The sequence below is a fragment of the Sciurus vulgaris genome, assembly GCF_902686455.1.
Source record: "Sciurus vulgaris genome assembly, chromosome: 12".
In the NCBI taxonomy this organism is placed as follows: Eukaryota; Metazoa; Chordata; class Mammalia; order Rodentia; family Sciuridae; genus Sciurus; species Sciurus vulgaris.
Window position 1 is genome coordinate 96,430,387 of NC_136473.1, and position 21,558 is coordinate 96,451,944.

The 21,558-nt window shown below is 36.6% G+C and overlaps 1 protein-coding gene across 1 annotated transcript in view; it reads right to left on the bottom strand.

Annotated features, from left to right (window-relative positions):
* The window catches only part of HMCN1 (hemicentin 1), a 410,617-nt gene that overhangs the window by 155,695 nt on the left and 233,364 nt on the right, over positions 1 to 21,558 (bottom strand). Inside the window, exons 25-35 of the mRNA XM_079108039.1 lie at positions 19,883 to 19,978; positions 18,414 to 18,608; positions 17,267 to 17,397; positions 16,965 to 17,112; positions 14,446 to 14,572; positions 12,257 to 12,411; positions 5,461 to 5,739; positions 4,678 to 4,959; positions 3,866 to 3,974; positions 2,384 to 2,553; positions 546 to 700 (exon numbers count right to left, since the gene is read on the bottom strand). Of these exons, the coding sequence (XP_078964165.1) occupies positions 546 to 700; positions 2,384 to 2,553; positions 3,866 to 3,974; positions 4,678 to 4,959; positions 5,461 to 5,739; positions 12,257 to 12,411; positions 14,446 to 14,572; positions 16,965 to 17,112; positions 17,267 to 17,397; positions 18,414 to 18,608; positions 19,883 to 19,978 (1,847 nt within the window). The remainder of the gene's footprint in view (positions 1 to 545; positions 701 to 2,383; positions 2,554 to 3,865; positions 3,975 to 4,677; positions 4,960 to 5,460; positions 5,740 to 12,256; positions 12,412 to 14,445; positions 14,573 to 16,964; positions 17,113 to 17,266; positions 17,398 to 18,413; positions 18,609 to 19,882; positions 19,979 to 21,558) is intronic.

Sequence of the window (21,558 nt, forward strand, 5' to 3'; positions counted from 1 at the left end):
GCCACATTGCCAGCCCCCTTTTAAAACTTTTATTTTGAGACAGGGTCTCACTAATTTCTTAGGGCTTTGCTAATTTGCTGATGCTAGCTTTGAACTCACAGTCCTCTTACCTCAGCCTCTTGAGCCATTGGGATTACAGGCATGCACCACCACATCAGGCAAGGTGCCAGTTTTTTTTTTTTTTTTTTTTTTTTTTTTTTTTTTTTTGGTACGGGGATTAAACTCTGGGGTAGCTCGACCACTGAGCCACATCCCCAGCCCTTTTTTGTATTTTATTTAAGACAAGGTCTCACTGAGTTGCTTAGTGCCTTGCTTTTGCTGAGGCTGGCTTTGAACTTAATGAAATCTGTATCATTGTTATTTAATCTTTATCAAGGTTATTTAACTTCATTTAATTCCTTTCAAAAAATATAAGGAAAATACATACTGTTTTAATAAATTGTCTTCAAAGTCTGTAAAATCTACAATAAATAAGGGATAGTGTGATTGCCCTCAGAAGGCTGGTAGAGCTTTCTTAATTTGGGTCCAGTAATATTCGTACTCACTCTGAGGTTTCCTTGGGCGGTGTTCACCGGCTGGTCATCTTTTAACCAAGTAATGGATGGATGTGGGATGCCGTTGGCCACGCACTGCAAGGCAACAGGCTTGCCTTTCACCACGACTCTCTCAGCAAGGCCTGAGGACTTGATTATTGGAGGCACTAGATAAGGAAGGGAGGGTGGAAAGAGGAGAAGAATAAAAACCACCACCAGGAGAGAGTCAAACACTGAAGATGACAAACCTGAAATTTTACCACTTAGGAAAGAGAAAAATCCCTATTTCAACAAATAATGAAGTAATTTCATCATGCGCTTTATTTACCATTTTAGCACTTCTAGGTATTACTTTTTCTTAACTATGGATTTCAAATTTTTCAGAGAATAAATGAAACATAGATGTGTTATTGCAATCTAATGTACTTTTGGTTTACACATTTTGTTGTCTTTTTGCAATCAACACTGACCTTCCCTTTCCCTAGAACTGTCTTAGGCAGTGAGGGTAGGATCCCAGCACTGTTTATACTACACAACTCTGCCCCAGCAAGGCTGAATGAACCTGGGATGGCAACTTGCTTTAAGCCTGGCCTGCCACATTCTATCTCAAAAAATGGGAAGTGAGGGCTGGGGAGATAGTTCAGCTGGTAGAGTGCTTGTCTACAAAGCACAAGGCTCTGGGTTCAATCCCCAGCACCGCACAAAAATAAATAAATAAATAAATAAAAGGCAAGTGAGACCGAGAAACAAGATCATCTAGACTTCAGCATGGGACACTGGGCAAACAAACAAACAAACAAACAAGAAAACAAGTCTGCAGAGAGGGAAGGATGAAGTTGACATTCAGAGATACTTCTGCCTGTGGCTTGCAAATGACTTTCTAGTTTCTGGTTCCAGATCCTTCTTCTCAAGTTGTTCTGTCAAGTAAGACATATGATACGCTGGCAGAGTTGCTTCTGTCATTAAATTAATGGTTATAACATCAATGTGCCAGTTCTCTGAATGCATTATGTGCCCTACATCCCACAATTACACCCTCAGCCTCCACTCTGGAAACTCTTCCAATAACTCCCGTTTGGGCTAAACCCTTAAATGGACACAACTCCCTTACTTGAGAGTGGCTGCCTGCCTCTTCTATCCTCTTCGGTCTTACTCTTCGGATACCGTTGTGTATGTAGACTATATTTCTGAACATTTAAATTCTGTCTAAACTTATTCACATGATACCTCTTGGTTGAGTCTTTGTGTCAGTAAACTGTTTTAAAATCTCCATTAATTAAAATTCCCAACTTCCAAAATACTTCTGTTATGGTTTAGATGTGAGGTGTCCGGCCAAAGCTCCCGTGTGAGAATGCAAGAAGGTTTGGAGAAGAAATGATTGGGTTATATCCTTAATCTAATTGGTGAATTAATCCCCCGACCTGGATGAACAGAGTGGTAACTGAAGAGGTAGGGCATGGCTGGAGGAGGTGGGAATTAGGGTGTGGCTTTGGTGTATATATTTGTATCTGGCAATTGAAGACCACTCTTTCTGCTTTCTGATCACCATGTAAGCTGCTTATCTCCACCATACCCTTCCACCATGATGTCCTGTCTCACCTTGAGCCCCAAGGGTGGAGCCAGCCTCTCATGGAGCCAGCCTCTGAGACTGTGAGCCCTCAAATAAACTTTTCTTCCCTAAAATTGTTCTGGTCATGTTCTTTCAGTCACAGCAGCAAAAAATGCTGACTAAAACAATTTCCCACAACTCAGGATTTATTCAGATTCCTGAGTCACAAACTGACTTAGGTAATAATGACATAATGCATGTTAGTTTGAAATGTAACCCTTCTGTCCCTTCTTCAACACACCATGAACAGTGACTTCAAATTCCTTCCTGTCGTCTCCAGCAGTGTTTGTCGCTACACACTGATAAAGGCCCGTGTCTGACACTTGGGCCTGAGCAATGATCAATTTGCGTCCATTTAGTAAAATCTTGAATCCATCCCTTTCATCAATTAGCTGACCATCCTTCAGCCACCTAGAGAAAATAGCAAAAAGAAGTCTGTATTTATCATCTAAATATGAGTTTCCAGAAAATGTGTGTGTGTGTAATTTTTAGTATTTTATTTATTCTCTATTTTGAATTGGCCTATTTTCCTAATCATTCACTCCTTAAAATAAAAAGTGCATGGAAAAGAGAAGAATAAAAGAAACCTGACTTAAACAAAAGTTGGAATTATAGGAATCAAATAACCACGTGTTGAGTTCTTTGTTTTTCTTCTAATTTTAAGTTATAGAAAGATGAAATGCCCTTAAATAATACTTACTTCAATATTTAAATAATACTAACCAGAAAAAATATACACTATCTCAAAACATCTGTAGATAAAACACTGAAATCATATATCTTTTTAATACATTTTTTATGAGTTATTACTTTCTATTTAATTTTTTCTTTTTTTTTTAACTTTTCCATTTAGTTTTATAATCATGTGTAAACCATCTCATCCCCTTAGTTGGCTCACTGTTCCTTCACATGCCCCATCACACTTTGGAAACAAAAGATAAGTGTTTAATAAATACTTTGAGAATTAAAGAATGAGAAAAAATAATTGGTAAATATATGCATGTTAACATCCTCTTTTGCTTTAATATCTCTTTTTATTTATCAGTCAAATATTCCAGTGTCTCAGGGAGGTCTGACATGAATACTACTTAATAGTCTGTCTCTCTGCACTGAAAATACAGTTTATAAGATCATATAAAGGAATTTCCCCTGATGGAGAAAAGCGAAGTGCCCTTTGAATATCAAGTAAAAGTTGCCTTGTGTATGGAGTGTGTAAGGTATAAAGCCACCGGTCTCTCCCCTTACAGGAATTTCCTGCCTCCCAACCACCTGTCAATCTGCATTCTTCCCACCTCTCCCGATACAAGAATTTCCGCCTTATGCTGCCATAATCTTCCTGCCTCCCACGTTAAGTCATTGGTCATTGGTCCATCAATCAGTCTGTAAGAATTCTCCTCCGTGATTGGTTCCTCTCAGTCCGGGAAATTCCTATGTCTGAGAGAAACCTTGTGCCCTGTTCTCTCTCTCTTCTTTCCTTTTCCCCCAGCAGACATGAATCCTCCGCATAAAATAAAAGTTCCTCGTGGGAGACCTGTGTCTGCGGCCGTTTTCTGGGAGCTAACGAGGAACCATAACTGCCCCTAACAGAGTGTATCTTAGGAAGTATATAAAGGATATAATTTTATATTTCCTCTTTTTTTTAATGACACGGAAAGTCTTTCAAGACAGCTGTAAAACACGTCAAAAAGTGGGAGGTATTTAGAAGACATACCAAACCCCTTACATGATAGTTGGTGGGGGATAGCCTGTCACTTGACAATCCAGCTCCAACAAGTTATTAACCATCACGATGAAATAAGATGTCTCATCTCCTCCTTCTACAGCGGGAGGCACTAGGAGACAACAGAGACAAGGATGTAGCATGTGAAGAAATGTGCACAAGAAAAGACAGCACCAGATCCACGACATTAGGCAGTAGTTTAGAAGGGTGATAACTATTGCAGCGATCTGGTACATGAGAGGCATTTGAAATGTAAATACATTTTATAATAAGCACTTGCCAGGATCACTGAATGTACTTACAGCATAACATGGATTTTTCTCTAACTGGCACCTTGGTGCTACTGATACCATGTGAATATAAAGTCAGTTCATATTTTATACTGATTATTTTCATAAGAACAAGAGAAGGAAATACCCCCAAACTGGGCCACCTATTAAAAAAAAAAACCTTCCTCCTATAATTAAAGATATAGGGACTTTAGGTTGCAAGATGGATTTCCCAAGGTCCAGAGACTTCTTCCTGTTGTCTAGCACAGTGCTCATGAGAATACAGTGTCTGTGGCTCACTGAGTCAGATATTGTCATAGATGTAAGGATGCAAAGTATGCCAATCAGAGTTACTGGAAGGTCTATGTGAGATTCGAATCATGGGACTCCGGTGGCAAGTCCACCTCTTGGTAACAAGTACAGCCTTAACAAGCAGCCATCCCTTATCTTACACTGTTTTATTACTGCATGAACAAAAACGTCTTTAATAAGCTAATCAGGTGTTGCTGTGACCCTGAGGATCCAGGCAAAGGCATCCTTATTTACCTAAGACTTCGACTTCATATTTGATTTCCTTTTCTCCTGCCACACTGGTAGCCACACATACATACTGTCCCCGATCAACTTCTAGAGCACTCATGATTTCGAGTTGCTTCCCACCAGCTTCTATGCGGATGTTGTCACTGGCTTTCACAGGTACGCCGTCTTTTAACCAAGTGAGAACTGGAGCAGGGTTGCCAGCAGCTTTACACTCCAGCGTCAGTGAATGAGCAATAACCACTTGCTTAGTCAAAGGTGTGGCTGAGTCACCTTCAATCACTGGAGGAACTAGGTAGAAAAACAGCAATGCTTCTGGTAAGTCTGTGCAATCACAAAACACATTCTAATGAAATAAAGGGGAGATTGTTTTCCTCACATAGTTGGACTACAGTAACTACCTACATGTTCAACTCGCTCTAAGCTGTTGAGGGAAGAGTTTCTTGGCTCAGCTCGTCTGCAACTACTCTAATTCTTCTGGAATACTCTGTCCTGTCAGGCTTACAAGGGACAAATACTGAAGAATGATCTTAGTCCTAACAACTATCGCATAAGAACAAATGGTGTCGATGTTCCAAGTCCCATGGACACAGGTTGGTTGAAGGAATGCACCACTTCTTGCACTGATAAATATTTTTTCCAAATCATAACACATTCTTCCAAAGTCTATCCATGCACATTGAAAAAATCCAAACCCACCAGGGCTTTATTGGTGTACAAATTTGATGTCAGCATATTAGAAAGTATAGGTAGAAAGGTATACAATTGAAGCATGATTTTTTTTTTCCTTACCATAAATATCTACACGGAATGATTTCTCAGCAGTTCCCGCAACATTGGTTGCACGGCACGTATATATTGATGAGTCAGAGACTTGTGCTCGAGGAATATGAAGAAATTGTCCTTTGTCAATATAAAGTGCTTGTAAGCTGGACATGACGAGCTGACCATCCTTATACCAAGCAACAGTGGGCAGTGGAAGTCCCCGTGGCTCACATTCAAGTTTAATCATGCTGTTGACCAACCCTGATACTTCTGTGGTAACATTCCCTCCTTTAATAGTAGGTGGAACTACAAAAGATTTTGGGACAAAAATAGATCTTCTAAGTTCAGCATCAGCAATGAAATCCTAAATGCTAACTCTGCTTAAATAATGAGTTTAAAGTAAATGCAATCAAAGACAGGAAGTGTGACGTGTCTACTGGGAATTAGTTGACAGTCTTGTCACAACGGTCTCTATCACCACCCCCCCCTTTTGGGTGTCAGATTTCAGTAAAACAGTAAGTCACAGATTCAGTTTCAGGGGCTCACGAAAGTCCAACAGATCGTATTAGAGTAACTAAGCAAGTTATATTTAATAAGCAGCAAAACAAAAAAAATTTCACTTAACCTAGACACAGTACAAAATTGACCATGGGAACAAACAATGTCAGATGTGGCCCAACCGCATGGCCTCTCCTATGAAATACGAAAGGTCTAGCTCTGAGTGTTTTGTTGTTCTTTGGAGCTACAACCCATTCATTCGACTGTTTCATCTAATTGGCTACACGTGTGCTTCCCATAACCCAGCAACTTCCTTCCTGGTCTCTGACACCATATGAAGACTGTGCTTTTGGAAAAATTCCTTGAGTTGCTTCATTTCTGCTGCATGTTCTTAACATGGTCATTCCAGGATTGTGCTGCAATCACAACAATTTTGAAGAAATCAAATGTCATGTGTCTGACTATGAGTGTCTTAGCATAATTTTAACGAAGTTTTAAATTTCGGTAGGATAGTTTTCTTATGGTGAGACTAGGGCTGTGGGCGTTGAGAGATCACAGAGGTATAGCTCCACACCCATCATGCCACATCAATGGCACATGCTGTCAACGTGACTTATCACCGATGATGTTAACCTTGGCATCCTGGTGAAGATGGTCAGATTTCTCTACTATGAACCTACTCCTTTCCTTTCTCCCATTGTTCTGAAGGGAGTCAATATTTCCAGCCCACACAAACCAGGTGGAGACTCCAGTTCTGACATCTTTTTAAGGGAATATCTACAGAATTTATTTGGAATTCTGTATAGCGGACATGTCTCTGCTCCTGAATTTATTTATTCAATTGCTTATTGATATCAATATGAACTCACATAAACTTACTCTCTACTTTGGGTTATAACCTAATACTACATTTATTTATCCAGTTTTGGCCATTAAATGCTTGCTTAGTTGGTTGCTATGCCCCTTTGACATACTCATATCATTTAATATTTTTAGCATTTTTTAAATTTTATGGCCCTACTACATGCTTTAGCCTCATTATGTATATTTGCTTCCCCAGTCCTAGAATCAACCGTTTCTCCAAAGAGCCTTGGTTCCTTTCAGTGGAGAAGGGTGTTACAAAACAAGATCTGAATGCTGAGTGGAATACCTTAATATTTTCTGGTAATCAACAAGCTCACAAAGACAAATATTCATATACACATTTTTCCCTCAAATAATTTAAGGCATGATGTATTACACTTTGATATCACCATATGGTGCTATTTTATTTTTATTACCAATGCATATCCTCATGTCCAAACAAGAATTGAAAAGAATAGTGGGTTTCAAATATTGCATTAAGGCACCACACAGTATGGACTATTTTGTTATCAAATTAAGTGGCAGAGCATTGTATTTATTTTGTAATAGCATTACAGGCTCTAAAAGAATAAATAAGAGGAGACTAAGCCATCATCACAGTATTCCTAATTCAAAGGAAAGCAACAGTTTGTCAGAAAACACAAAATGAAATGCCTCACCATAACAGAATTTCTTCACAAAAATAAAGTCAGATATGGATGTTATAGCCAGAGTAAGTTTCTGAGTGGCTTGTCTGTTAGTCAAGCAGAGAAAGCCATCTACCAATGCCAATTAAACAAAATCAGATATGATAGTGGCAGTTAAAGAAACATATCCAGAGAAAATCAATTTATTAAAGATGATCTGCCTTTCAGGGAGAATAATTGAAGAGTTGAGGATGCTGGAAACAATAGAAATAGTCTTTTTTTTCCTTGAAGAATATTCTTTTGATGAGCTAGCAGACATTACCATAGTATTATGCTGTTTCTGTGTTTTTGAGGAATCAATGTCAAGTTGGAAGAAAGTGAAGAATGGTCTGTGTGGAAAAACTATAGACAAGAATATTTTCAGAGAAGTTGGGAAAATGCTAACTCATTACACAACCTGGAGTGGACTATGCTAAGGTTTTTACAATTAATGATGGTAAAAATATGTGTGTATGAAAAATGGCTAGGGAAGTCTAAGAAGCCTATTAAAATGCAAGTTGTTAAAAGTCTGTTTACTCATTTTGGCATTTATCAGAAAGCACTTTGTGAAAATAATAATGTGTTCATGAACCAGTAGTGCCAATAGTGTAGTTTATTTGCTCTCATTAAGTACAACATCATTAGTACCCTGACCTTCATTAGAAGGAGAACTGAATGTTCCAGCTTACCTTACCACACACTTCTATGCTTTGGAAGTAGTAATATTTTACTGCGATTTTTGAGCTCAGGGCTGAGGTTGCTTTATTTTTGAATAAGAGGAATCACTCTTAAACATTTTTACTGAACACTGAATGGTTTTCGAAATTGGTTTTGCTGTAATCCTTATATTTCTAAATGAATTCAAGCTAAAATTATCAAACACAGCACTTAATGTACCACCACAGTAGTCATTAAGTCATTTTAATCACAAGTCATATCAAACAAAGAGTGACATCTTGATGCCTCTACATATTTGCAGTATTTTCTGAGCTCAAACCACTGTTTCTGCAAGGTTAAATGCAAACGCAAAAAAAAAAAAAAAAAAGTTTCCACATTCAAAATCCATCTATCTTTGACTTCAACCTTCAAATGGAATGGACCAACTGGTTGTGTAATGGCACATGGAAAGTCAAATATCAAGAGAAGACAATAATAGAATTCTATAGTGTCTTCCAAGGAATGAATATGCTTAATTAAAATCATGTGCTTGTGAACTGATATCAGTATTAGGTAGTAGCTATCTGTGTGAAAAGACATTTTCCAAGATGAAATAGGTAAAATCACATTACAGAGCCTCTAAAAGATGAATTCCAACTAAGTAAAATGTTATACCCCCCACAAATAATTCCATTCTTCCCATGGGTTGAGTTGTATTAAAAAGTACAATTTTAAAAAAAAATCAATAAAATAGAATTTCTCAATAAACAATTTTGTAGAAATTTGTTATTGCCTTATTATACAAGTATCTATAGATTATCCTTGATTTTGCCTCATAGTCTGCTGAATCGAAACTATTTACTACCTTGCCTTTCTAAAAGAGATTTGCCAAATCCTGCTACAGATAATATAAATTTAAGTCACCATTTTGAAATGCTAAGAATTTTATTCAGGCTTTAAATATTAACTGTTTGATTTGAGACTATGTCATAAGCTAATTTATAAATGCATGTTAAATTTTTGGTGAAAATTGCCTAAATTATCTGGCTAGCATAATTAGTTGGATGATACAGTAATGAAATCAACATAGATTCAGTCAGGTACAGTAGCACATGCCTGTAATACCAGAGACTCAGGGAGTGAGACAGGAGGATCTTAAGTTTGAGGTCAGCCCCAGCACCTTAGGGAGACTCTCAGTAACTTTTCAAGACCCTGTTGCAAAATAAAAAGACCTGGGGATGTATCTCAGTCGCAAAGCCCCCCTGGATTCAATTCCCATAACCAAAAAAAGAACAAAAGAAAAAGAACAGAGGTTCAGACAAATCCCTATCTTTGCTGAATGTTTTTAAAATGAATGTCATTTGTACTGAATAGGATCTATTTTAATAGTTTACATTTATGAAATTGAGAAAAATTACTCAGAGGACCTCTGCAATGAATCCTAGAACCACATACCACCCACTGCTTAAACTGCCAAATAAATATTTCACTTCCTGTTTGATTATAACTCGTGAATATTTGCCAGAGAATTGTACTTTTGTTTGAGGGAGGGTGGTACAGAAAAAAGTTATGAATACATGGCATAATAAAATGCACCCATGTATACACTCAAAGAATTGTACACAATTTAGGGAATCTCTGAAACCCGTTCATGGACTTCAGGTTAAGGAGTTCTGTCTCAGAACTATAAGTTGTTAATTTGCACAGTCTCATAGGCAACTAAAAGCTATTTAAGTTCTTCCTTCTTTCACAACTTTTTCCCCTTTTTCTTTTTCTCCTCCATCTCTTTTATTTTTTCCTCTTATTTTCTTTCCTTCCTCAAACATAATGTTCATTTCTACCTGGCAGGTGCTTTAACCCATCTGGTTTGTCTTCATACAAGTGTATAAATAAGGAAAATAAATGACTTAATTTTAGTATGAAGCATACACACAATCTGAAACCTAAATACTTATTCCTCAGTTAGCCAAAACATGGCATCTGCTTCATTTTCCCCCCATGTCTGGAATAAAGGCATTCTCACAAATGACATAAACTTAAGGTTACCCACTTGGAGGTGCAAGAGAGCTTGCTAGAGAGGGAATGGCACTATTTCCTGAATTTTAAAATTGAAAACTTCACGATATGACAATGCCTTTCATCTCAGACAATCCCAGAAGCCCTCTCTTCTGGGTGCCTGAGGGCATCACACAGAATGAACAACAGGATCTGAAATGAAGAACCCAAGTTCCATGGAAACAGGAGTCTTACTCAATCTCAGAGCGCATTCAGTACCAACGTTGGTAACAACACAACAGTGTAGAGAGGACTATTCAATAGCTCAGGGAGGACTGGACCTGGTTGCCAAACGTCTGGGTTTGGTGGGAGGTTAGGTAGCAATAACTTGGATGTTTGTATAGCTAAGCTTTCATGTGACCCTTTTTTAGAGACATATCTTTTCATGACTTATTTCTTCTACAGGTTTCTATTCATAGACATAAATGATTTAAAAACCTGCATTCGATAGTCTCTTTATTTTAAGAGAGCTATTCAAACTTTACATAAAGACACTAACATTAAAAAAATGAAGATTTGGGATGCAGTTAAAATATATAGAAATCAAGCTGGATAATACATATGTTTTAAGACAATGCAATCACTAAATTAACAATATAAATGAATAATATATATTGAGCTCTTACTATGAGCCAAGAAATCAATGTATAAGGTATCTAGCACTTTTCCCTCATAATAACATTATTACATACGCAATGCACTATTATTATCCCCATTTTATGACGAAGAAAACTGAAGCCCATACAGTTGAGGAAATTTTATCTTAAGCCACAAAATGTAAAATGGTAAGATGCTGGATCTGAACACAGGTCTGACTATCTCAGAGGCCCACTCCTTATTAATTATTTAGCAAGTGCTTTCCAACAGAAATACAATGCAAACCACATGTATAATTTTAAACTTTCTAGTAGCCACATTAAAAGTATAAAAGGAAACTAAGGAAATTAATTTAAATAATTTTAATTTTAATAAAATATTTTACTTAATCCAATGCATCTAAAATATAATTTCAGTATGTAATCAGTGCAAAATGATTAATGAGATATCTTTTTTTCATAGGAGGCCTCTGACATCTGGTATGAATTTTATACCTACAGCACATTTCGAATTGGACTAGTCCCTGAACAGTCACCAGTGGCTAGCAGTTACCACATTGGACACTGGGCTACTAGACCTTGCATGCATTTGGTCAGTATTTCTTGAGATATTTTGTATACTGGATATGAAAATAAGGAACATGCAGAACAAAGGCATGTTTTAATAAAGTTTAGCTTCCTTGGAGAGGAACAGCTAAGAAGTAAATAAATTCATTATTCAGCAACTTCTCAACAGTGGTAAGTGGGGTGAAGAAAACGAAGGGGTACGATGTAATAGAGAGCCAGTAGGTGACTGCTGTGACTTGGCAAGACCCTGTGAGGAGGTAACATTCTGAAGAACCTAAGCCACCCTGAGCGCCATCCACTATGCAAAGGGAAAAGACAGAGCAGTGAGGAGAGGTCTGACAAGCACCACGCGTCCTCATAAAAACGGAAATGACTTTGACAGTCACCTGTCTCAGAGGATGTCGAAAATTTTAGTGCAAATGAGGGTTATGTTATTTCTGGTCGAAACACAGCTGGGAGAAAACAGTAGCACAAACATATGGCTTTTAAAGTATTACCAGGTGGTCAGGATGAAGGCCAAATACAACTGAAAATAAAACAGTTTAATTATTTGCATACCACCAGCTTCAATGCATTTCATATATCTCTATAACTTTTAAAGTTTGTTCTTCCCCTTCAAGGATACAGACATTTGATCTATGTATATCCCAGCCAGATAGGAAATTCTTGATCTCACGAGTGAGATCATATAAAAATCGCTAAACCGCTTGAATAAATCCACACTTAATGATAAAATGCATTAAAAATGGATGTGACATTCTAGCCTCAGATACATGAAGACAGGCTCTTTCTTCTCTAAAAGTAGGTAGCATTCCCAAGTATCCAATATGGAAAAGAAGAGCAGAGAACAGTAGCGTAGCCCTGTTTTCCAGTTTATAATGAGAGTTGATAATCACAAAATCATGAGAAAACCACACTTACTATAGACAGTCAGTTTTATGTCCTTGGCTTGTTTGCCAGCAGCATTAGATACAACACACTGGTAGCGTCCCTTGTCACTTCTTCGTGCATTCTTCACATGTAAAATTTGTCCTCTGTCTCCAAGTTCAACATTGGGATCTCCCAAAAATAATGGCCTAAAACAATATAACTTTATTTTATGGGTCTATTTTATTTCCTCAGATTTCCTCTCTTATTAATGACAATGAAAATCATTAAGTAGTAGAAGGTTAAAAATGTAAATAAAAGTTGATCATAAAAATACAATAAAGTGATTAGTACTCCTACTCAGAAGAATGAAATCATTAAACTACTTTATTAAAGGAAGTTAGACAATTATCACTTTGAGATAAAAAATTTCCCAGTTCAAACTTAGATTTTTAAATAATATGAATAGAAACCAAATAGTGTTATTGTTTGTTTCATTCGTTCACCCATTCTTCTTTGTTCTTTATTATTTTTTTAGTTTGCTTGCCAATAGTTCTGCCATCATTTGGAAAGGAAAACTAAGAGTTTAATGTTATAGTACAAGAACTTCTGGCCAAGCAATGTTATTTTAAGCGATATCATTATGGTAGCTGGGAAAATGTTCATAATAGAGTAAATGGTTATTATTTACTAAAGAGGCCAAGTAGGTGTGGTAGTAGGGTGCAGTAGCATACATCTGTAACCCCAGCTACCCAGGAGGCAGAGGCATTGATTGAATTTTTTGGTAGGACAGTTTATACAAAGTTAGAAGAATGAAGTACCTTAGTGTAATGCATTTTAAGTTTTTAAAGGAAGTGAATCCTAATAGTATATTATTTAAATTTGTGATAATTTTATTGCTAATTATATGACATACAATTTAAATAAAATAACATAAGCATCATAATGAGAAAAATTCTTTTTCACTGTCAGACCAATGGAAGTCTTCTCTCTAATGTCTCACCACTACCAGTTTATTTTCCTTCCATGTTTTTTGAAATATTTTCATACCTAAATATATTTCCAAAGAAATCTGAAGTTTAAATGCATACGTGGTATTATGTTCTTGTTCTGTTTCCCTCTGTCACAATTGCTAAGGAGATATTCTTGGTATGCAGTGCACAGTGTCTCGTAATACGGCTCCGCCAGGAGTTACCGTCTTACTCCCCTAACGCTGGGCTTTAGCCAGTTTTCACTTTTCTGCCATCACGGAGTTGCACTGAATATTACTGAAAGAGCCCTCCTGTGACACGCATGACGGTTTTCCTCTCTGGGGTACCGAAGGTGTGATTACTCCATCCCAATTAGCATTCCAATTTTAATAGATATCAACAAACTGCCTTTCAACGTACTAATCTACATTCTCCCATCAGAATATTTTATGCTAACCCCCCCTTTCTAGCCAATGCTCGATGTCTTCAAGAATTTACATTTATTTTTGTCAATAATGACTTGTGAAAACAAATTATATTTCATTTATATTCATCAAATTCCTGAGGGTGAGAATCTCTTAATAGGATTATCGCCTAACTCTTTTAAATTGCCTGCTCATACCCCCATATGTTTTTTCTATGTTGTTGTCATAGAAAATATGAATACAGTCCTTTATTTCAGGTACTGTAAATCTAGACTTTTTGATACTTAGTCTTTAGTATAATGTTCTCTGTATAACAATCCATAAACTACAACCACACCTTCCAGAACAATATGGATCTCTGAAGCCATTTTAGCCTGGGCAAAGCCATGGAGACTTACAGTCTGGGTAATTTCTCTGGCTGGTTTTCTGCGGTTTCTTTTGACCCAGATATATGACAAGTTTAAGTATCAGTCTTGCTGTCATCAGAACATTTTCCTACTTAATAACTCAATCCCATGCCAAAAAAAAAATAACTACCTCTGCATTTGAATTCTACATTCTTCACTGTTAAAGTCTTCAGACAGAGGATATTTAGTGTACAAGAAACTTAAGTTCCTCTGTGTTTCTAAGATAAAATCCCAACATTTATAAAGAACTTCATAAGTTAGAAGAATAAAAGGTATTATAAGACTTTAAGACTATTTTTTGAGCAATACAGTTTTTGTTCATGCTCATTGAATAATACTCATGTGAGGAAGTAATTAAGAGGGAGAAAATCCACACACACACATTTACACGTGTTTCCCATCCATTGGGCCCTTGCAACAATTATAGAAAAGCTACTCACTTGCCATCTTTGAACCAGTGGATATCGGGAAAGGGAGTGCCTTTGATCTGGCATTCAAGGGTGGCGTTGTGGCTGAGGACAACTGAGACTTCACTTGGGGAACTGGCACCTATTATGGTAGGTGGAACTTGAACAAAGACATTTTATCATGAAAATCTATGATTTACCACAAAGAGCTGGGGGAAAAGAGGCAGATGATCATGGATTTCTATAGAATTTTAACAAGATCTTAATGTTAAAAATATAGTATCATACAAAATCAAAATACAGGAATATATTCATGAAATATCTCCTGAATGACACAAGAATTGTGCTGGTATAGGGTTCATTTAAAGAAATACTGAATTCATGTGTAGGAGAAGCTTAGAATATAAGTGAACAGTGACGCTCGTAATACATTATTGCTAACTACTTTAGATAATGAAGGGCAAAATCAGTATCGATCTTATTTTTAAATTCTACATATCATATGGTCTCTTTTAAAGGACTCCTATGTTAAAATTGGTATGAGATATAACATAAAAAAGAATATGCTAGTTTTTATTCTTGGAATGATGAAGCCTATTAAAGATCTATACATTTCCCTCACTACCCAGTCCTCTTCTGCATCATGTTAAAGTGGTATTCATATTCAGAAAACCACCAGCCACTAACAGGGTTTCAGTAGTGAAAGAGTAGATGTGATCAGATTTGTATTTTAAAATCACACAGGCTGCTGAGTGAAGAATGGATTAGAGTTGTAAAGAGAGGATGCAGGGAAGCAGTTAGGGGGCTACTTATTATATTAAACTTATAAAAGATATTGTATTGTCAGAGTGGAATAATAAGCAGCAGATAACACAGAATTAGAAAGCAGATGAGATAGGACATAGGTAGATTTGAAGAGTTGGGGAGAGGGTAGTTCAAAGGATGAGTCCAAGGTTCTGGAAGGGGATGAGAGAATCTTGAAGACAACCAGAAGAGATGTTCGCCGGGATCTTACTGTTTGATAAACCACTAAGGTGTTCAATGACATGCAGCTAAGAAGTTCAGGTCAAGATACTATGCAGAAGCCTGGACATCTATCCCTTAAATGGAGAGAAACCTGAGCTAGAAATAAAAGTTTGGGAGCCAGCACATGGATGGAATTCAAAGTCAAGGGAAGAAATGAGTGCCGAGAGAAATAATGCCAATGAGAACAGTGGTTAGAGTTACTTAATCTGCTTACACAGCCTACCCTTAAATATAAGCATGGGAACTTGGAAAGGAAATGCAAAGGGTTTGAGGCAACGGAGGAGAGGAATCATTTTCCGTTTGTAGCAGTTTATAAATACAAATTTTTTGAGTGCTACTTTTAAAGCAGTATCATTTCTAGATCTTACTTCTACTAGAGACTTAGAAATTCTATGCCCATTTTGATGAGCAAAATATTGGAAAAGGAGAAAATAATTTTATCACCAAGTAAATTTTAAATACCAAATATAATTTCACTAACTAAAATTATGAAATTTATGATTGCCATTACAAATATTTTATATCCTAATTTATAATAGTGGCTACCCTCTCACAAAATTCTTTTTCCAATCTCAGAACTCTCTCCTTGCTCTCAGAATCCTCCTTCCTGAATTACAGTCAGGAAAGATTTAGTTACAGGAATCAATTAGAATGCAGGGAAAATGGAGAAAATGGATTTGCCACCTTCTCCTGTTCATGTGCCACCTAGCATCTTATGCAGATGTTCTCAGAATGAACGAGTTACACTCTGAGTCATATAGCTCCTCACACAAATCACTACTTCTCTATAAAGATAATTCCCAAGCAAGTATTTCCTGTTCAGCTACTTGGAGAAATTGGTAAAAGTAATAATTTCCTATTTTATACAAGCTAGTACCATTTTGGGATATACAATTCTTTGGGGTATATGACTCAAAGGCATCTCTGCATTTTAAGTAATATAACTTTCTGTATCATATGGTACCAGTTAAAATTAAAGACAAAAATAATAATAAAGTGAAACAAATGAGATTTCTTCTATCGATTTATTTTTTATCTCTTTACTTCATCATAGAGTCAGCTCTGTACAATGTCAGAAGTGCATATGGAGTATTATTCAGCCATAAAGAATAAAATTATGGCATTTGCAGATAAATGGATGGAATTGGAGAATATCATGCTAAGTGAAATAAGTCAATCCCAAAACTCAAAGGCTGGATGTTTTCCCTGATACGTACATGATGATACATAACGGGGGTGAGGGGGTCGGGGGTAAGAGAAGAATGCAGGATTTTTAGATTACATAGAGGGAAATGAGACAGGGGAGAGGATGGGGGTATGAAAGATGGTAGAATGAGACAGACATCATTACCCTATGTACATGTATGATTATATGAATGGTATGAATCTACATCATGTACAACCATAGAAATGAAAATTGTACCATGTTTGTGTACAATTTTTCGAAATGCAATCTGTAAAAATAAATTTTTTTTAAAAAAAGAAGTACATATGGATCATAATTTTTTGAAGAATGTTTTCCTTACCTAGTACATCAATACTAAAGTACTTCTGAGAAGTGCCTGCAATATTAATTGCTTTGCAGGAATATCGTCCAGCATCCTCTGCAGTGACTTTGAAGAGCTTTAGCATCTTTCCGTTGTTCACAATCTGAATAGTGCTGCTTTCTGTCACCTTTAAAGGCCAAAATGGTCAGTATTATTTCCAATTCTAACAGAAATGCATAATTAGCAGCTGAAGTAAAATGTTAGTATTATTATTAAGAAATTCACATCTCAACCATTTATTTCAGGCAAGGAATTACACACATTTGGATGCCTTTATTTACCTGGGAATCATCTTTATACCATGTAATGACGGGTGATGGAGTACCTTCCACTTCACAAAGGAGACTTGTCAGCTGGTTTAACAACACTGACACGTTTGTTAAGTGTTCTTTGTCTTTAATTAGTGGAGGAACTGCAAGAAAAGAGAAGTCATGGCAGATATTTTTATAATAAATATCATTTTATTATATCATATCTATAAAGTCCCTTAGAAAGCAAATTCTGAGATGGCTGATGGGGAGAAAAGCTAGTCAGAATTAAGCATATGCTTTCTTATGAATTGAGTCTCGATTAATATATGTATAAATATAAATGCTAATTAAAAGTTTTGCTTTATTATTTCAGGGTTTTGAATTCAGGATGAAATTCATGATCAATTTAAGGAAGAACCTATATATTTCAAATACCACTGAAAATGCAAGGGTTTTAATTTAGGTTACATGAGACTTACTACTTTGCTGATGGAAGTGAATATTGCCCAGTATCTATGGAAGCCAATATTCATCAAATTTTAAAATGTATAAACCCTTTTACTTAAACAATATGGCATCTGTATAAGGATTTTATTGGAAGGGTTACTTGTAATAGCAAATAACTGGTGACAACTTCAAAATTCATCTTTACAGAGGAAGGTTAAACAAATCATTGTATTTCCATACCGTGGGGTGCTATACATAAGAATTAGGACTCTTTCATAATTGCAAAGATAGATTGTTTAGTGAAATAAATACACTAGGTACAGAATAATAGGTATAATGTTCTACTATATGTGTACTTGTCTTAAGTAAAAAGAGGATAAAATATTATATATTCATATTTCCTTATGTATGATTAAAATGTCTATGAGAAGTCAATTTTTCTTTACCTCAGAGAGGCTACATGGATGGCTCAGTTCAAGGTCCAAAAAATTTTACTATGTGTCTTTTTCTACCATTTGAATTTCTAATGATGCAAAAATCATGATAAAGAATTATGTAAAATTTTAAATCAAATGAAGATTGCAATCAGACCACCAGTTTTTTGTTTGATGACCTATATGTTCACATTAATACTAAACAGTACTACAGTGAATAAATAATTCAAAGATACAAGAATTGGAAACAGTCACATACTTAGTTGTATGATCTTAACATTGTCATCCATATTTACCATGAACTTTGAGGTTGTATTTTCTTTCTGTGGTTCCCGCTTCATTGACTGCCACACAGATGTATTCCCCATTGTCAAACGGTGTGACAGAAGCGATAACCAACAATGTGCCACCTTCCAGGATGGAAACACCAGGCTCTTTGCCTGTCAGCTCTCTACCATTACGTAACCATTTGATGGTTGGTTTAGGAGTCCCTTAAAAAGAAATTAAATTTTTTTTTTACAAAAGTTAGAAACCATTATTAAATATTAAATATATCAAGAATGAATTTTTTTTTTGTTATGACTATAATCTATGCCATTAGGTACTATAATAATTCCAAGGTATTTCTCCTAGCATGGAAACTTGAAAAGATTACGGTGGTCGATGTTGCTAGTTCCTGATCAGCCTTTAGATCTGTGGTTTCTTATGTAAAATTGCGTTAAAGTTATTTTTATCAAAACACTCAGAAGACAGTAAAGCAAAGCATTTTCTTGGTGAGTTCACTGTGACCAGTGTTGGGGGTACCGTATTGATCATATTGACTAGATATGGGGAGAGGTTCAGAGTGAAATGAGACACACCAAAAATATGATAGTATCACAGGAATGTGACACGAAGACTGAGCAAACAGAGAGCATAAAGGATGCACAGGAAAAAAAAGTGGTGTTTCATAATTCACTTTTAGGCCCAATACTGTAGGTGTGAGGAAGTTCTACTACCCACATGAATCATCTGGAGATATCATCTGTTAAACAAAGAGAGTAGCTCAATTCTTAAAAAGGAATCTGAGAAAGCAGTAAGCAAAATTGCTTTTCCTGGACTTATTTATGACCAACAGAGTGAATGGAAGTGATGTGCTCATGGGTAAAAATGACAAAATTATATTGGAGTGTGTAATAGAGCAAAAAGGAATACTGCAAACCAATTCCCTTCTGTATTAAGAATGTATTTATTAAGCCAACTATGTGCCAGGCACTATTCTGAACACTTCAAAAATTTATTTAATCCATATAAAATACATTAAATAAAATCATTATGATTCAATAGAGTATTGTTAATTATCTTATATTAAAGTTAATAAACATATTAAAAGATGGACTTAATCCTATGTAAACACACACACACACAAAATGGGAGGAACACACAGAAAGTGACACTGAAGCCAAACTCAAATTGAGTTCGTCTTATAAAAGTGACTATGGAAGTTGTATTTATGGAAAAAATAAAGTGAAAGATTGACCTGTTTACTTGTGTTCACCATAAAATGTTGACTAATGAGGAAAAAAGATAAGATTGATGGGCTCCAGGCATCTGTCCTTGTTTTTGAGGAAAAAAGAACCTATAATCATTGCCTTTCATCCCACTCATTCCTTTATGGACCGCAATCAGACTTCTTAAGTATTATTTGTTGAATTAATAAACAAAAAAGAAGGGAGAAGCAGTATCAAGATGAAACACACACACTATATCTCCGAGTATCACAGACCTTTCGCCGGACATGGAAATGCAACGCGTTGATTGGCCAGTCTCTCTTGGAATGGGGTGTTAAAAGGAGGCTCTAGATCTTCCACTGTAGGTGGTTCTGTTAGAAAAAGGAATGCGTTACCACAGGCTTCCTTGGGCAATTCCAAACTCCTGAGACATCATCACCCACCTGCGCTGATGAGCTGCTATCTTTCTTTGATTCTTCTTTTAAATGTGATTCAGATTTCCAGCTGACTGATCTTCCTACCTAGATGTGATCCAGGGACCTAAAACTTTGAGTTCCCCAAAGAAAATGCACAATTTCATCCTTCTCATCCTGGGCTGGTTTCCTTATCTCCTCAGGTAAGGCATCTGGTCCATACAGCCATTTTTCTGTCTTTCTCTTTTACCCCCCACCTCCACGCCTATTCAATCCCATGGTACCACATATATTCACACATCTGTATTTTCTTCTCTATGCTTCAAATTCCTGCTTATTCAAACCCTTATACTCATACCAGAACTATTTCTATAGGTTTCTTATAGGAATCCTACTGTCAAACATATTCTCCTTTGGATTAATATTCAACATGGTCCCCAGAATACTCTCCCAGAAACACACATTTCATCGTTGGCTTTTCTAATGATAATCGTCACTAGTACTCATTTTGTCTAGAGGATATTTCAGACCAGTTCTTTCTTCAGTGCGCCCTATCAGTACCTCCGCTCCTCTCTCTCTTTCTGAAGTCTCACCAACCCCTCATTGATTTCATGAAGAAACTCTGCTGTGTCTCTTGAGACCCCATCTCTCACTCCCCACAGTCCATACATCACTGTGTCCTGAGGAGTTCTTTTCCTCGTTAATTTTTGAGACCACCACCTTCTTTCCCCCAGTTCAAGTACCACCATCTTTTGCCTGAACTACTGCAAGAGTCCACAACCACCTTCTCTCACCTCACTAGGCAAACCATTCTCCCATAAAACAAGGATCCTTTAAAACTCCACATCAGGTACACGACTTTCTCAGGTATAACCGCTCAAAGTCTTTTGGTAACATCTAGAATTAAGTTGGCACTCACAGATCTGGGCTCCTAGGTAAAAGACAATCTGACACAGGACTATGCCCCCAGCTTCCTCTCAAGCTACTCAGCACTCAGACTGGAATGCAGCCTTGACTGAGACTTGATCCCAATGCCTCTAAAATCTCACCTGCCCTCCTCCTCACATCTATGTCCATGTGGAAGATTCTTCTTCCAGAAGGCCAGACCCTCATTTCTATCCACTCCTCAGGGAAACCTCTGATTTGTCTTTCCATTAAAAGTTCATATAGCTTCTTCTAGCACTTCATGATGGTACTAACTAGTTTGCAATTGAATACTAGGAAATCTGTGAGATTATTATATAAAAGTCTGTCTTTTCCATTAGACTGTACACATTAGCACTCAATAATGTTTCTTGAATGAATGAATGAATGAATAAATAAACTAGACAAGTTTTCCATTGGTTGTCCTAGCCACCCATCTAAAAAGAAATGCAGTGTGCTATCAAGTATTAAGTACTGGGCTAAGTACTATACCTGCTTATCTTTTCCTTTTGTCTTTATACTGGAATACCTTCTGAAAGGAATGCTGTTCCCCCTGATTCCCACATAGCTGGTTCCATCTAGTTAATAAGTTCTCACTCTAAATATCACTTAGT